An 18,553-nucleotide genomic window follows, 5' to 3' on the forward strand; every position below is an offset into this window, starting at 1 on the left:
ATGTTGATAGCCTCATTCAGTGGTACACTGGTAATTACTATGCCTTTAGCTGCAAAATTGTGCTTCGAGGAGATAAGTATTCACAAGAGAAAGCATCCATTGTTTTCCACATGCCAAAGGTCACTTTTTTCCCATGATTTTCTCTTTTCACACTCCATCCATCAACAATGGCCTTGATAAGACGCGCACACAGTAAAGGCCCAGAGAACAAAGTTTGACTTTATTGCAATTGTTTGCCGCTGTCTATCATATTTCGTGACTGTCTGCTGTGTTTAAAATACTTGTTCGCACTTTGAGGGCACCTACAGTGTATTGCACAGTTTATGTCCACGTGGTGATTGTATGTCAGGGATCAATATCTTACATTTCAGATAATCGTGTCTATAAAGTGCTCTTCAATACCATTTCACGTTCACTTTAAAATGGAGAAGAGGAAAAATAGACATCTGAGTTTAATGAAAGTTTCAATCAAAAGTAGACACAAAAACAAAATGTCAGTGAATTTTAAATTTTCACACGTTTTCTCTGCATAAGCTATGAAATATTGCATACTATGTGCTCATGATGTGCGCTCAGCACACATACAATTTCTGCAATATTCTCAGATTCTGAGCTTGCAACATGCTCAACTTTCAAGTTTTGGACCACCCTGAACATGATAATATACCACATAAAATCTCATTAAATTCTGCTGGTACATGTACATCAAGCAGATATATGTCTTGTTCCACCAATATGAAACAACTGTATACTATATTCTCAAACGAAGTACTGGCAGCAAGACTATTTTCAGTACTGAACTCCAATACTGCTAAAGTCTGATCTACAAATCACTACAGGTACTTCTATATTGTATTACAGCATCAGTATTATCACTGGACATCGGTTGGCACAAATTATTTCTACCAGGATACAAATGTGGGATGCTAACTGAAATCTGTATCAAAAGGGCAATGTTTCCAAGTTCCTTCACACTAAATGATAACAGAAATGTGATAACTTATGTATCTCCTCATTGTTAAAACATCATAATCTTAAACCAGCTAATCCCACCCCACACTACTTGTTTGTAAATCAACATCACAAGGTATCCAATTCATTGCAAATGTAAGTGGCACACAAGTAGAGTACAGGTCTTTATTGCAGGTTACTGATAGAGCTGGACAATACTTCAAGATGTTTATCTCTCCTGTTGGCACGGAGATATTTGCATCACACTCCTGAACAAGCTCCCCTGACCCTGTGTAAAGACATCAGCTCAAACAAACGCAAATCTGATTATGTTGAACCGAATACGGTAAAGCCACTACAATATGCACACTGTAGGATGCAAATTGCAATTGCAGGAGCTTCGTCATTCCAGCTTGAGCTTGTTCTCAACAAGTTCTCTGGATGTTTAAAGTGATGGGACACTTAAATTTATCAAGTCCTACTAACCAATTCCTGTGGTTTGGTGCTATGTACAATGTACATCATTTCTTTTACGATTCATTGTTAGTATCTCACATAGGAAGAGTAAAATATCTCCTTCATTTTTTAGCCCTTTGTTGTGTAAGGATAGAATTGTTTTTTCACTTGTAGAATTTTTACCAATCTTTTCTAAATTGCTAGATTTGAGCTTACATTTCTCCAAAAGGATAATAGAATAAGATATTCATCTTATTACTGGTTATTTGGTGGCCTAATTTCTAATGTAAGACAAGTGAATTCATAGCCAAAGTCCCATTTGTACCTTGAACTTACAGACAGTTCTACAGACTGAAGTGTGAAGGACGTACATAGATTGATTAATCAATCCCTAGAGGTCTATCGCAAATCCTGTCAGAGTCACATCTTACAAATTGTAAGTGTCTAGTCTGATATGAGTCAATTACAGTACAAACATCACACTACAATTCACAATAAAATCCCTCTTGTATCACTCATCATTAGCTGTTCTTGAACTGGAAACACAAACACACACACAAAAACAAACACCAAATCCATGGCTGACCTCCTATACAAATCGTATCATAATTGGTTGTCCCATTGATGCACATTGTGTCTACAAACTGGAACTCGAGTCACTACTCAATGTGTGATACATTGTACTATAAATGTATCAAGTGCATCTATCTCAAAATCAAGTCAAATCCACAACATATCAGTATTTAAAAATGTAACAGATCACGAAGGAAGGTAAAGATGTGTACATGACCAAGCGATGACAATGCAGACATTTTGACAAAGAGTGATCATTTGTTGTTAGCCACATTTTAAAAATGTTGACAGACCATGTGCACTGAGTGGGCTCAATACAAGGCTAACTACAAACTAGGTTACTTGCACATCAAACTCATGGGATTTTTTTCCCTCCCGAGAACAGGTAACGAGTTACATTGTCAGAGACTCCAACTCTCCCGTTTTCGACGGGAGATCTCCCGCCGAAAACCCAATTTTGCAAAATCTCCCGTTCTCCCGTTTGAGATTTAATTTCTCCCGCCCTGGCTCAATGTCTCCCGTTGGAAAGTATTTCTTACTTATTGCTATCGTATGTTGCAAGAATAAGCCTTAGATAGCACCAGAGAGCATCTGTAACCCTAGGAACTTCGCACTTCGCACACATAAACTTGGAGTCTCCCGTTTGCTAGGGGTTTCAGGCGGGAGAATCTCCCGATCAGAAGGTGCTTCGGGTTGGAGTCTCTGCATTGTAGGTATCTACATACAAAAGTACATAACCCACCAGCCATTACCAGTGAGTTTATATCATTACAATACAAAGTGTACTTGGAAAGTCTCAACGGAATCCAGTATTTGCAGACATTACCTGTTGCTATATGAGGCAAGACTCTGGCATGCTTTGTGTGAAAAACAACTTTATTCATGAAAATATATGCAGTGCAAAATAATGTAATAAATGTTCAACTCGTCAATTTCCGCTCCAATTTGAAGAGATGAGCTTTCATACGTCCGTAGCTTTATACACAGTATGCAAAGGTTGCTCTGGTCAGACAGGAAGCTATACTGAATTTGGCCAGATAAAACAACAAACAACACCTGCAAAACTGGAGCCATGTATTGAAATGTGCATGGTGGTGGACCATGTGAGTCTAGGAGTTTGTTGCCAGGTTTGGCCCATCCTTGGTATTTATAAAGCATACATGTCTTTAATCTACAAAGTAAGCAAATCATTGCCAATCATTCCCACATCAGTTATTGACAATGAACATCCGGACGTGCAATAATCATACTGCAAAAAAACAAACAGTTATGACAAGGTATCAGATCTAAACAAACACATCATTCTCCGAGTATCATAAACAATTTCCGGTCCTGCATTCTGATGTGAGTATTACAGGGGAATGCTAGATTCTTTGGACTGTGCTCACAGTCATCAATTGCTCAGGGGGTAAAGTTCCAGTCATGTTTAGCTACCAGGTATCTGAAATATATACTACCAACAAACTTTTGTGCCAACTTCAGGGCTATTAACCTTTGCAGATCAAAATACATACATGTAAAGCGTGCTCGCAAACGCCTTATTGGATCACGTTTCTCGTAATGTTGCATTTATTAAATCTGATTGGGAGGCCTTGTTACTGCACAGCTCCATAGCACAGTTTGACCTGAGGAGCAGAGATCTGTGTAGTTGGCAGTGGTTGGCAGAGGCAGGTCCGAGCTATGAACGCATAATTTCAAAACGACTTTGTGTTCATCAACTCTCTACAGAAATGTGTTTCTGGCTTAAACACGTTTGGATCACACTCTTTTTGGCATTTCAGAAACACATTCCTAACCCCTTAAATCAAAACAGCTTTGCATTTATCTCTGTTCAAAACCCCCTTACAGTTGTTTGAAACCTTCACTCAAGTTGATAAACTACAGTCAAGTTGATAAACTACAGTGCAGCCCTTTACAGAGAGAGAGGGGCTGAGGGTCTGTAAATGAGGCTAGCTGGGTGTAAGGTAGATGGAGATGAGTGGAGAGATGTTGGCGAAGATGCAAGAGATGAGGAGATACCATCGGATGATGAATCTCAAATTGGTTGATGGACTAGATGATTGCTTATATTGCAGTGTACCCTGATTGATGAAGCAGGAACGAATGGGGGCAGAAGGGTACACATGCAAATAGGCTTCACTTCCTGCGGTCCAGCGGCACCGGAATATCACTAATGGAAACTGCCTAGCAAAGTGGGCAGGGATGGTGGTGGGTGGGGTCCCTTGCATGGCATCATGGTAATTAGAGCGATCATGCAGTCAGACAGGTGAACTTTCCATCTTAAAAGCAGCTGCACCATTTGTGAATCCAATGACTGTAAGATTTGTTACATCTCTATACATACTCGGTAGGCACTTCGCTCTGCAGCCAACCACATTAACATGAAATCTTGTCAGTTTTTTTCTCTCTTTTAATGTTTTGAAAGGTAGGAAAAGCTCAAGTATGACTTAAAATCATTTAAATTACACACACTGGCAAGATGCAAAGCCTCAGTAACATAACTCAGTACATGTATTTGACATGCATAAAATAACTCTTTTTCTTGTATGCTTGAAATTGATGTTTCCCTTTAATCAATCTGCATATTAAAGGGACAGTACAGTACTGGTCCAGGTGAGGATTCAGCTTGTAACGTTTTGCGAGATATTTAGAAACCACTCTCTGAAATGTTAAAGAGCATACAGTTCTAAGGGGAATCAAAAGTTTATTTGATGAAAATCGGTTTTGAAATGACTAAGATATCTATTAAAAAAAAGTAAAACAATGAGATCCTAATTAAAGTTGTGGCCTGTCAATTTTATTACTATCGTTTTGTTTGGATATCTCAGCCATTCAAAATCAATTTTCATCAAATAAACTTTGAATCCTTCTTGAAATTTCACGTGCTCTTTCATATTTCAAAAGAGGTTTCTCATTATCTCACCTAAAAATGTTATAAACCTTGACATTAGGTCTCGAACGAAACTATACGATCCCTACGGATCAATGCATGCACATTGCATTCCTCTTCTTTAACACCAGCAGTCTTCTGGTGGTGAGAAGTCGGCGAGTAAGTCATGATTCTGTATTAAAGTGAAAACTAAGTTTCGGTAAGTGCTTGAGAACCCGTCTAGCACCATTTCATTTTTGCTTGCAATATATCGAAAGAGTCCACTAAGAAACTTACCTGGCTGACGCGGTTTGCCGGAATGATGAGTCGGTTTGGAGTATTTTGAGGAAAATAATAATAGTAGGAAAACCGACTTTTATTCCAGAAGGATCTAGACTAACTCGGTCTCGGGAAAAATTCGACCCTACTTCAGACAATTCACACGCAGTTCGTGATCGCCACATTCTACTGGCCACTGCATAATACCAAATGAGGCCTAACTGAATGGACAGGAAAGTGCGTGCTAACGTAATCCTGTACAAAACAAAACAAAAATGACAGCGCACGGTCCTCAGTTGCTGAGACGCGCGGTCTTTGGAGTTTTTGTTGTTGTTTATCAAGCGCCTTTGATTGTTTTAGAGGTGCTTGATAGGCGCACACTAATTTTGCATGCGCGCAAAAGAGGTTTTTGATGCGCGCGTTGTAACAACTCGGACCATTACTGCGAGTAGCCAGAACAGTAAGCGCTAGTTTATACAGGCCGCTCCCATAGGACAACACTGTACAATCAGAGGGACAACCATTACAACTCATCCCGCCGTCAAAGCGAAGCCGAGTTATCCCCGAGTCCGAGTTTAACCTGACCCCGTTCGGGTAAGTACCGAGACTGAACGTTTTTGGTTAATATTTCGCATTTTCGTCGTTACCCATCGAATATCTTGTTATAACATTGTTATCCTGCACATTTCCTAAGCATACGTTCACATTTGGGAGCGAAATTTGACAACTTTTGCAGGCGTACCAGAACTTTGTTTGGGCTTTAAACAAGCAAGTCCTTTGTGCGTGCATACACACTCACACACACATACACATGATAGTATTACAATGAAAAGCAGAAAGGTGCAATGTTTCCATACCATGTTGAAACTCATGGTGCAATAACACAAGCAAGTTCCCGTTTATCATAATACTACATCCTGGTGGAAACACTGGCATATCTTTTGCACACAATCAGCACATGGATGCACAATGTGCTGGCTATTGGTATGCAGAGACTCCAACTCTCCCGCTTTCGACGGGAGATCTCCCGCCCAAAGCCCGTTTTTGCAAAATCTCCCGTTCTCCCGCTTGAGATTTAATTTCTCCTGCCCTGGCTCTGTGTCTCCCGCTTGAAATGATTTCTTACTTAGTGTCAACGTACTTGTAAGTTGAAAAATAAGCCTTAGATAGCACGAGAGAGCATCTAGAACCCTAGAACTTCGTGCTTCGCGCACAATCACAGTTAGAGTCTCCTGTTCGCTAGGGGTTTCAGGCGGGAGAATCTCCAGATCAGAAGATTCTTGGGGTTGGAGTCTCTGGGTATGATCAATATCATGTCATAAAAATATCAGGGTATGCACACCGATGCTTACAGCATATTTGTCATTCCTCATTTATACAAAGTTTTGAATCCATACAACCTGCAGACAATGTGCAGCTAATGTCTTTTCTCTCTCAATTTTGTTTTTCTTCTCAATGACTTATTACTATTATTATTATTATAAGAGCACTTAGAAGTGAAAATGAAAAATGATACAAGCAGGGAACAATGAACAAAAAACAACAACAATATAAAATGAAACAAACTATTCATATTGCAAACTTAAAGAGATGTGATTTTTAGTTTCACTTTGTATCAATTGAATTTCTCATAATGGCAATTTATTACTAAGTGTCAGATGGACCAGCAGGAACAATGATCAATCCCCCCCCCCCCCTTTTTGGTATGAACTTTCGGTACAACATGTAAAATGGAGTCAGATGACCATAGTTACCTTAATGACTCCATCTATCAACAGGAGGTTTCACACAGAAAAAGCTTTTGAATACAATCCACACAACTGTCACAAAACTTGAAGTTCTGCCAATGAATCATACAGCTCTTTAGTCTTAATGTACAAAAGTGAATACATATTTAAATGAGCACGCACCATGGTAGTTGATTTTCAAGCTACAATTGGTACGCTTGAATTCTTTAATTGTTTCAGGGGCAAAACCATCAAAATTGCAAATACACAGTGACACTAGAATTGAACAAAACCCACATAGAAAATTTCTCCAGAGCACAATTGGCTATTAAATAAAAACAAGGTTTGAGGTGTGATATGTTTGAGATATCTGTGCTTCAAGCTGATTTTAGACTTACAAGCATAACTTTAAAACATGAAACATGTTTTAGACACATTTCATCTTCATTCATTTCATCTCTCTCTCTCTCTCTCTTTACATTTATATCCAATGTTTCACACGATGGATTTTGTCCCTGAAGAAACATCCTGGTTTTTGACAAGTCAAGACAACTGATTTTATTCTTAGTTCTGAGCCAAGAAATGGATAGCATACTTGGTACTCTAGAGACCTGTAAAAAATCAAAAGAACTATTGAGAATATCAATCTCTGATGGAATCAAAACGAGGAAATGTAAGTCACTTCAAGCTGACTCAAGAGCTTCAATGAATCATGTCCATCATGGCGCGGCAAAAGCGGAAATACTCATTCTTGTTTGGGATTGTTGTTGTTGTTGTTGTCGTTCTTGTTGTTTGTTTTGTTTTGTTTTTTTGTGGGTTTTTTTTTCATAGCTGGGAAAAATACATTTCACTTGCTTTCAATTTTGCAGACAGTCACAATCCAAAGCACTTCAAACAGTTCACCACTGCCATGGCGCTTAAGGGATTGTATACAATCTCTGTAGTTTTGGTTGAGACCAAACTTCAGGTTTCTCACAATTTTGTTGCGGGAATAAGAAACTTCTTATGAAATATGAAACAGGATGTGATGAGGAATTCAACATGCATTTTATGAAAATTGGTTTTGAAATGGCCGATATGTCCAAAACGGGGCAATCCTAATAAAAGGTGGGACCCAACTTTTATTACGATCGCTTTGCTTTACTTTGATTTCGGATGTCTCAGCTATTCCAAAATTGATTTTCATCAAATAAACTTTGAATTCCTGTTATAGTGGTATGCTCTGTACTACCTAAGTGGCTTCTTGGTTTCTTGCAAGAGGTTAAAGCCCCATCCTCATCTCCACCAATACTATACCATCCCTTTAAGGGCTTCGGTAGCATATGCTTAAGTAAAGGGTAGCTGATCAGCATTACGCATTGGCACACTTTTATTTTCACACTAGTTCCATGTGTGAAATCTGTGGAATGTTCACATTGCAAAAATGTTCAGATTTACAATAATCTTAACCACCATCCCCCCCCCCCCCAAATAAAAATCTTGGCATTTGGATCGCAATCAACACCAGACTAATTTTGTCTGTGTGCATCGGCCAATTTAATTTTTCAAGACGCTTCCTGCAAATGCAGGGAGAATATATGGGTAGCTCTGCATAGATATGACAGGTGGAATATGGACACTGACTTACCTGCATGCTGCAGACCATCATCAAGATCCCTCCTATTCCGATCAAGATGCCCGCTGGGAAGAGGAAAGTGGCCCGGGCCGGGGTGCTGAAGGCAAGGAACAGGTAGCCAGCCAACAGGAGGATGCTGAAGGGGTAATGAGTTTACGTTGAAGAATTAGGAAACTTTATATTGGAGCTCGCTGTCAAGGAACGAACAGTGTAGCATGCAACCCAACCTAAAATATGACCATCAGGATTTTAAGTAATGGAAGGAGATATGCTCAATCACGACTCTTTCAAGCAAGTTGAATATGGGTGATACACAAATCAACCATTACTGATTAACTATAATAATGTTATGTTTACATATTTGCATATTTCATAATGCACATGATATATACTGTAGAAATCACATAAAATTGGGGTAAGAGTACCCCCTTCTTGTGTGTCTGTTTCTTGTCACCTTCATTGCAAATATGCAGATCAATATTGTACAGAATCTTTTTCATAGTGACTACTGGTATACCATTCTGTTATCTCTTTCCTTTTCTTTTTTCTTTTTTTTCTCTTATCAACTCTCTTTCCTGTCATCACTTCCTGCCATTGATATCTTGTTTCCATCCTTGCTATACACCCCAACATTCATTCTTTTTATTACTCCACCTAATATATTCCACTTTCTCTCTTCCACAATGTCTTTAACCTTCTCTCTCCTCTCTTTTGCCCCCCCCCCCCATTTCCTGCTTTGTTGTGATAACAGCAGATAATCCTATTAAAGATGAATTAATTTTTTTTTCCATATAAATTTGTTATCTCTTCCTTATCTTCCTTCCTGTTTTACCCTCTCTCATTCTGTCCTTTCAAAAATGTAAAACATTGCACTGTTATCATCTCTTGTACAGTATATCTGAGAGCCTTGGTTTAATTCATGACTAAGGGCAGCACAAACGGTTGTGGCAAACGATCAATATGTACATGACAAGTTCAACGCAGAGTGATAGAACGGTTCGGGAGATTCTTTGAAACACTCCTTGACATGGCGTCAATTCAAGCAAAATACGAAGGGATAAGGTTACACTCATGTGCCATCTTAATCATGCACACGGCCACTAACATTTACCAGACACGACACGGAAACCACATTTCTGTGGTTTGTGCATTTTCTTTTCATCATATTCATCATCATTCATTGCCGGTAGTTTCTCTTTCAACTGAGCCCTGTTCTGTTTTCCTGTACACCACTGTTTACTTTGCTTGCAGAATTAGTGAAAGTCTCTAAATTGCTACAAGTTTGTTTGTTTGTTTTTGGTACAGTTCCATTAAGTACATTCAACATAAATCATAAAATTAACCCTAGGGAAAACAGATGAATTCGAACATCCAATCTTTAGACAGAAGAGATCCAAAATACATCTACAGGCGGCAGATTCAGGTAAGCCTTCAAACTCAGAGGCTATTCAGTTTTATGTATGATACCTCAAAATTAAAAACAGATTTACAGCAAAGCCCGTCATTTCACATCTCATCAATCAATTCCCTATTTACAAGCATGACTTATATTTCTTGTGTTCGTAAGACAATGTAATCATATCACCGAGTCCTAATATCTGCATTCTCACCTAGTGAACTGAGCCCTGTTTTATGAAGATTTAAAATTGATGATAAAGTTGATTTCTATGGCAAGTCTCCGGCAGCCTGTGTGGTAAGGAAATTTATAATTGATTTTATCTTTTAATAAACGGGGCCCAGCTGATCTAATAATATTGCTCCCTCTTGATGTCAGAGATAATTGGAATTCAATTACTTCAGTGTGACCTTAAATATCAAAATTCTCAAATAGGCTTTTTAATTTCCCTTTAATTAAAATGAAAACAGTGAAATGAAGATTCTATTCATGTTCCTTCCATAAAAAATAACCCTTTTGGTAAGGGCATGTAAGTGTAAAAAGGTTCTATGAAGAAAAGAAATTACATCCATTCTTCTCACCTGAAAAGTATCCTAACAAATCGTGTTCCGAGTTTGTCAAACAGCAGTCCACTGGGGAAGACCGACCCCTGCATGCAGAAGGCGGCAACAGTGAAGACGAGCTGGAACCTCGAATCCTGGTACGGACATGGTGCGGCGCCCTCTCTGCCGTTGTCTTGAGGAGCATATTGCGTTATGGTGACTAGCTCGGTGTACTGCGGAACGGCAGATGAATTATACGAGGTCAAGGAACCATTGACGCTGACCACGTCAGGGTGGTGACCATTCTCATTGCATCCCTCCAGGAAGAAGCCCTGCTGCTTTAAGATGAATACCAGAGAGGGCCAGCCATAGAAGATGCCGGCGTTGAAAGCGTTCTCGAGGATGCTCAGAATGAGCGTGATCGTCTTCTCAATTTTGGAGCGTAATCTCGCCATACCTGGGAGAGCAGATGATACATCAACATCAGTGGTGTAAAATTGTTTTGTTACATTCTGAGCCTATGATGGCTACCTCAGTACAACACGGATTTTTACCAACCAGTCACTATGACTTGTACGGTTATCTCATAAGAATAATCATATCTGTAATGCAGTCAATTAGTCCACACTATAATCATCTTCTAGTAGTAGTAGTATAGGTGTTTACACCCATCAATTACTGTAAAAGTGGAAATTCTCGCGGTGTTGTAATTTTCGCGCATTCCGCGCAACCAAAAACTAGTGCGAAAATAAAAGCACGCGAATATTTTTGCTTGCCATATGTTCCTGTGCGTGATGTCTTGATTCCGCGGAATTAAAAACATGCGAAACTCTTCTTACGGGGCCAAGCGCGAAAAATTAGTCACACGAAAATATCCACTTTTACAGTATAATCATCTTCTAGTAAAGGTGTTTGTATACACCCATCACATAGCTGTTGCTTGCATTAATCATTTCAACTGAAAAAAAAAAACAACACGAAAACATAATGCCTCCGGCACCACTTCATGGCGGAGGCATAAAAAGAGCTTTTAAAAATCATAACTGACCCTGTATAAATCATCCCCCTTGGCTTTCCAATTTGTGTTTGGAAAGCATTAAAGAAAACATCAGAACATTTTTCCACAGGCTTGCAGCACAGAGCGTGGGTATACAAAGTCAAAGAAAGATTCTTGTTACTTCTCCTCCAACACCTGCCTGGTTTAAAAATGACTGGTGACCTGAAGCTGAAACCTGTCAAGATCTAAGAACAATCTACACGCCTACAGCATATTATCTACAAACTAATAAATCACCCAGATAATCTCAGTTTCTATGAAAAAAAAAAGAAAAAGAGAGTAAATTCAACTGGGTTATTCAATTAGATCAGGCTTCATAATATAGGCCTATCGTAAAGCTTAAAAATGGCAAATGCCTCCATCTGCATCTCATTCACAGTATTCTCACACACATATTCGAACACTCACTCCAATCAAGTCACTATCATCAAGACCTAGGTCACAGTTTGTAATATGGGCAAGTTGCAGTTTTACAAGCCTTCCCTTTTTTCATATGAGTTAAAGCTATCAACATCACAGTTCCAAGATTGGCTCAAAATTGATCTGCCACCATGTCAACCTTTTTGAATTTGCTTGTTCTCCATCTAAAGCCAGGGTCTATCAAGAAAGTTTTGTTGTATTCTTGTAGTACATGTATGGCAGATACAATACGCCTGATATTGATCATAGTTTATGACTTATATTCCTGTACCTGCCCCACCCCTCCCCTCCATTCAGGATCAGGCAGGTCTATGGAGATCTATCCTGCCATAAAATATTGATGTCATACAATAGTGCCCTAACATTTGTTCAACGCTATCCAACTTCTGCCTTTCACTGGTTGCTGCCTCTTTTTTTTTTTTTAATTCTTTGATTGGTAGATGTCCTCCAAAAGGCTCCATAAAAGGTGGTTAAACTGGAGGTGTGTTGTGTGCAGTTATAGTCACCAAGTTAAGGTGCTAATTTTGTAATCTCTGTTTTGAAACTAGAAGATCTAATTTTACCTATAGCATAGGCTATGGAATGGTTGGGTAACAACTGAAGACAGGGGAAGAGGGAAGGCAAAACGGTTCTTGGCCCTTCGAGGCCTTGGGGGAAAAAGAGTGTGAATCACAGCCACGGACGTTTGTGGTGGTTATGTCCCCGTCTAAACCAGTTTTCCTCCAGGGAAATATATTCCTCATCTCGCTCGAATCAAGTCACTGGAGAGTAGCTTTCCACTAGCAGTGACTAGTACAGTGTACCAACTAAGTAATACATTGTAGTACAATATTGTAAGCATCAATCCACCAACGACCTATAAACAGCGACCAGCTCTACCGATACTGTACCAGCCCGAACGCCAGGAGTTCGGGCTTCCACAGGTCAGTTGGCCCTACGCCGTACGGTATCAGCGGAGCGCCTCAGTCAGAGCTCAGCTACGTCGACGATTCAATCATTCATTTAGCATGCGTTGTCGAACTTACCTTGTCCCTTGTCTTTATCTTAAGCTTCTGGCGGCCTGTTTACAAAGCACTGTAGGTAATTTGTAGAGAAGGAACTTGACTCTGATCTTGCAGTTCGAGTGGTAATTGCCAACAGCAGCCGCTAGTATTCTTGGTGGAGTGGCGCGTGCCGATTGAGAAACTACTCGTGGAGATCCCGCCGTTTACAACCGTGTCCATCCAATTGTGTCCAGTGCGAGCTACACAGGATGTGCACACCCCTCCGGTTCTCACCAAATACGTGGACAGGTGGTATCCTATCCACAGATAGGATGCGCGCGTGGCTCGATCAAAAATGACCAGCGGCCCAGTCTTTGTTTTTTCTGCGCTTTTGGGTTATACAGTGTGATTTTTTTTCTCTCAATATCTTACAACTACATATATTTGTAGGACTGTTCTGGTGCAATCGAGAGACAATCTTCGTGTGCCGCCACATGGTGGAAAAATTTTCATTGACGTCCAAACTCGTAATGGAATATCCCGAACAGAACATTTCAGCTCAGCACTGGAAAAGCACGTGGGCACATGTCATGAATGGTTGCATAATCGGTAGAAAGATGATGATATCATACGGACTTGACCGAAAGATCGGTCTGTATCTTGTCGTCGGGAAAAAAAAATATGTTCGCTCCGCCGGAGACTGGCTTCACGGAATAGAAGGAGTGCAGTAAATGTCAACATGATAAAAAAAAAAAACCACTTCCTCCGGACAGACGGATTTTTCTGTCTACCTTGCCTATCTTCGTATAAAGTTTCAAGCATTTCATTCTGTAGTTTAATTAGGGAACGTAATAGTTTTGATCGAGACTTATCGATCTTCAGGTTTATAACATTTTTGGTGAGATAATGAGAAACCTCTTATGAAATATGAAGGAGCATGTAATTCCAAGAAGGATTCAAGGTTTATTTGATGAAAATTGGTCGTGAAATGGCTGAGATATCCCAAAAGCAATCCTGATAAAATCGACAGGCCACGGCTTTTATGACGATCCCTTCGTTTTACCTTGTTTTGGGATATCTTAGTTATTTCAAAACCGATTTTCATCATACAAACTTTTGATTCCCCCTTACATTTGCCATTTCATAGAGTGGTTTATAAATATTTTGAAAAAAAAAGTTACAAGCTGAATCCTCACCTAAATCAGTATAGGCCTTCTGTTATAATTTTCTTTTTTTTAATGTTCGAGAACAAAAATCGCAAACAGCCGCGTCGGCGGAAATAACAGGCAACTGATGGAGTGAAGATGATAGGAGTGATATATACAGTCTTGGTTTAGATGGGGCTGCAGGTTTCCAACTTTTGTGTGTGTGTGTGTGTGTGTGTGTGTGTGTGTGTGTGTGTGTGTGTTTGCCAGATAGTGAGGAATCTCTTATTAAATATGAAAGGACATGTAATTCTTAGAGGAATTCAGAGTTCATTCGATTGATGATCTTGAATTGGCCGAGATAAAAAAAAAATAACAATATGCGACAGGCCATACGACTCTTATTTGGATCTCTAGATTCCAAAACCGATTTTAATCTAAGAAAAAAACTTCAGTTCCCTTTATTATTGTATGCTCTTTAACATTTCAAAGAGTAGTTTCTATATCTCTCTCAAAACGTTACAAGCTGAATCCTCACATCAGCCATTTATAGTTGGGAGTCGGGACTATGGTTCATGTTCAGGCCCTTACAGTCAGGGCAGGTGAAAAAAAAAATCCACCTGCCTGTCCGTCTTTTCCCTGTGTTCATTCCCATATCCTTTCACTCTTCCCTTCCTGTATTCTTTCTTACTCATAAGGGCTTTTTACACTTGTGTTTCTTAACCCCGGACTTTCTCTGACCCAGGACTATCGTTAGTCCCGTACCAATTTTTTCAGCTTTTTACACTCGCCAATTAGTCCCGTACTATCTCTTGTCCGGGGCTAAGGAGAAAACTGACCTTTTTACACTCGTATTTCTTAGCCCCGGACTTTCCAAACCACATGAATATTCATAATTACGCTGTGTACTGTACACGTACACGCACACACCGGCAGCACTTAATTACCTCGTTTCTGATTGGTCAGTGAGGGTCGGACTTCGTCTCCGTCGCTTAGCCCAGGATTATTTTTTCGTTCTGTTTACACTCACTTGCTTGGCACCGCAATTGCGGTGCTAGCACCGCAATTGCGGTGCTAACCCCTGCTATTTTGCAGGGCCAGATAGTACCGTACTATCGGTGGGGCTAGCCCACTTTGGCAAAAACGAGTGTAAACAGAAAGTGGGCTAAGGATAGTCCCGTACCAACGGTGGGGCTAAGGCCCCCCCCCCCCCCCCCCCCTTAGCCCCACCGTTGGTCCGGGGCTAAGCAAAAATTTACAAGTGTAAAAAGCCCTTTGGTTCTTCCAATAAGTTCTTTTACTGTACATTATTCTTGATCTACTTTACCGTTATCATCTATATACCACCCATCTTCCTTCTTTCCCCCCCCCCCTCTCTCTCTCTTCTCCTTTGAAAAAAATCAAATACAGTACTGACAAGACTTAATACAGTCTATAATACTGAGTGGATAGTTTGGATGAGTTGAGACCATACAAACCTTGAGCACTATAAAAATATTACATCGAAGGAATGCCGTGCCTTTGTATTGACAAGTAATTTTTAAAACAAGTTATGATTATCTAAACACAGCTTCAAAAGATTTCACGCCATCTATCGGTGAGAAGCAATATGAATTTTCATCGGCGATGGCGTCATTTATGACGAATGACGCCAAAGCCTTAGTTTATAATTGGCGTCAAGTCTGTTATACGTGATTTTTGTTCATGGTAATCAGATCAAGCTTCATTATATGTATATATATATATATATATATATATATATATATACACTGTAAAAAATTTACTGTAGTTTTTACAGTAAATTGCTGGCAACTCTGCTGCACAGTAATTTACTGTAATTTTCATCTTACAGTAAGCTGCTGTAACTTTGTCCTACGGTAAATTACTGTAAATTTCTAATATCTACAGGGAGATACTGTACAATTTACTGTATCTTGCTGTAAAATTTAAAACTTTTGTAATGGTAGCTACTGTAAATTTTGGTTAAATTACAGTAATGTATTGTAATTTTTTGGTTACATTACAGTGATACTGTACACTTCCTACAGTAAATTGCTGTAAACCTGCCCAATTTACCCCATATACTGTACACTTTCCACAGTAAATGACTGTAAATTTACCCAATTTACAGTAATTTACCCCATGTACTGTACACTTTCCACAGTAAATTACTGTAAATTTACCCAATTTACAGTGAAATACCATTTAAATTAAAGTGTATTGTTTTACAGTAATTGACACAAAAATACACTGAAGTACAACATTTGCATGAAACTTTGGAAAGTCTTTATTGCATAAACACACAACACAACAATATCCTATTTCCAAACAAAAACAAAATCCAAATAAATAATGCCTCCGGCCACTTCGTTGGCGGAGGCATAAAAATAGCATTTTTGAGCTTTATGTAGTGATTCAGAGCAAAAACTCTGATTTCATGTATAAATTAGCATAATTAAAACAATAAAATCATCGAAGGCAATTAAATATACGATTTTGTAGATTATGACGCAGGCAACATGCATGCTGATTTGTGATCGCGCAATCCACGGCTAAGTTTGTAGGGGGGCCATAATGCCCCCCCCCCCCCCCTCCCCACACACACACAAGACTACAAATAGCCTGGCATTTTCAGGTTTAAATTGCTCCACTTAATGCAATCGTCATACCAAAAAGATTTGAGCTCAATCAGACTTCAGCGAATGTTGCCAACAAAAGGCTTAAATTAAGACTAGTGTTCAAAAGTTATTCCAATGACTAATTTTAGAGATTTGAAAATTAATCTGGGTTTCATTTTCTTTACCCACACTTTGTAATATACCGGTATCTACTAAATTTTGGTCAAAGTATTTTACTTTTTTTTTTTACAGCATAATGGACAGATATCACAATGATTCCTTAATCTTAATACCTTAACCTTGGTGGGCTGGACAAGTTAGTCCTATAAATTGAATGTTTACAATGTTCCCAGCAAACAGCTTATCACAGTATTTGTCAATATCTTCATGAGCAAAGGCATACTATGCAGTGCAGTATACAACTCAGTTTTGAAATTCTTTACAATTGATTAACCAAAACAAGATGAATGCGACTGCATCTCCTATATGCCTCCTCTGAATAGATGGCTCAAATTGTACTTTGATTATTGTGATAACCAGAATAAAAAAACATATATATTAGTTGACCTCTTTGACAATGGACCTCACACCTTATAACCCCAAAGTCTGATCACTTTACATCCTCCTAGTCATGAGTACAAAATAGTTGATAACAAAGCTAAAACAACCCAACAACTTCATATGTATAATGACATCTATGACCTCTTGACTTTGACCTCAGTGAACAAAAATCTAATCAGTTTGTCTCACTATGGTGATGAATACTACATGTTGTTCCAAGTTTTAAGTTCATGGCTCAAATTGTTCAAGAGTGTTGTTAACAATGCAAAAACCTGAATTTTCATGGTAAGTGACCTTTGGCCTACATTTGTCACAATCTAATCTGATTGTCTTCCTATGGTGATACATACATGTACTGGTACCAAGTACAAGTTTGAAGTTAATGGAACAAGTGGTTCTTGAGATATATGGGGTGTTGCAAGAAAGTTGCAATCAATTGCAAATAATTGCTAATTTTGAAACAACCATTCTGATTGGCTCAGGGTCTGCCCTATTAAGAAGACATGCATGCAACAATGATTTTGATTGGCCAGTGACAATCAGTTGCAATTAATTGCAACTTTCTTGCAACACTCCAATAGTGTAAACAAGGCAAAAAATCCTTCAATTTCAGAATTTACCTCTCTAACCTTTGACCTTTGACCTACGTACCCAAGATCATCTACCTATGGTGATACATACTTACACAAAGTTTGAAGTTCATGCCTCAAATCGGTCTGGAGATATCGCATTAACAAGGCTAACGTCTACCAGCACAGCAACTGATGTCTGTGACCTTGACCTTCGACCTACATATCCCAAAATCTAATCATATCGTCTTCATATGGTGATACACACCAGCATCATGTTTGAAATGGATTTTGAGTTATTGCAAGAACGAGGAAGCAGTGAAAAGTGAAAACTTTTTGCCACGACGACTTTACGTGACTTTTTTTCCACGCCACAATGTGATTACCCCCCCTCCCCCCCCCCCCGAAAGGATCTAACAAGACTAAAAATTAACCCAGCTCTTTCAGGGTTAGCCTGTGTCTTTAAATTACCAATTACACATTAAATTGCCAAATAGACGAAATTGCATTCAGTAAAATATTCCTAATACATTTGTACTGCAATACTAACCAGTGGGGCTGGCCGCCACAAGCTCTAGATTGCCAAAAAATCTTTGGACAAACGAGCTGTTATTTCAGAACTATATGCACAATGTACATCACCGATATTATACATTACACAAAATGCTCCAAGTAAACAGCTTTACACTAGTGGTCTAATATCATACATGTATAAAACTTGATTGCAAAGAACTTCAAAATTTGTTTTCTCAGATGTTCATTCATGCATCAGATTTTGAACATGAATATATA

At 39.1% G+C, this 18,553-nt stretch overlaps 1 protein-coding gene across 1 annotated transcript in view; it reads right to left on the reverse strand.

Moving 5' to 3' along the window:
- Positions 1–13,190, reverse strand: part of LOC139730395 (equilibrative nucleobase transporter 1-like) — a 36,791-nt gene extending 23,601 nt beyond the window's left edge. Inside the window, exons 1-3 of the mRNA XM_071641259.1 lie at positions 12,911–13,190; positions 10,448–10,865; positions 8,483–8,606 (exon numbers count right to left, since the gene is read on the reverse strand). Of these exons, the coding sequence (XP_071497360.1) occupies positions 8,483–8,606; positions 10,448–10,863 (540 nt within the window). The 5' untranslated portion in view covers positions 10,864–10,865; positions 12,911–13,190. The remainder of the gene's footprint in view (positions 1–8,482; positions 8,607–10,447; positions 10,866–12,910) is intronic.
- Between the last annotated feature and the right edge of the window lie 5,363 nt (positions 13,191–18,553).

This window comes from Diadema antillarum, unplaced genomic scaffold (assembly GCF_040938485.1).
Source record: "Diadema antillarum isolate AM-2024a unplaced genomic scaffold, OU_Dant_1.0 seq00000310_RagTag, whole genome shotgun sequence".
Classification (NCBI taxonomy): Eukaryota; Metazoa; Echinodermata; class Echinoidea; order Diadematoida; family Diadematidae; genus Diadema; species Diadema antillarum.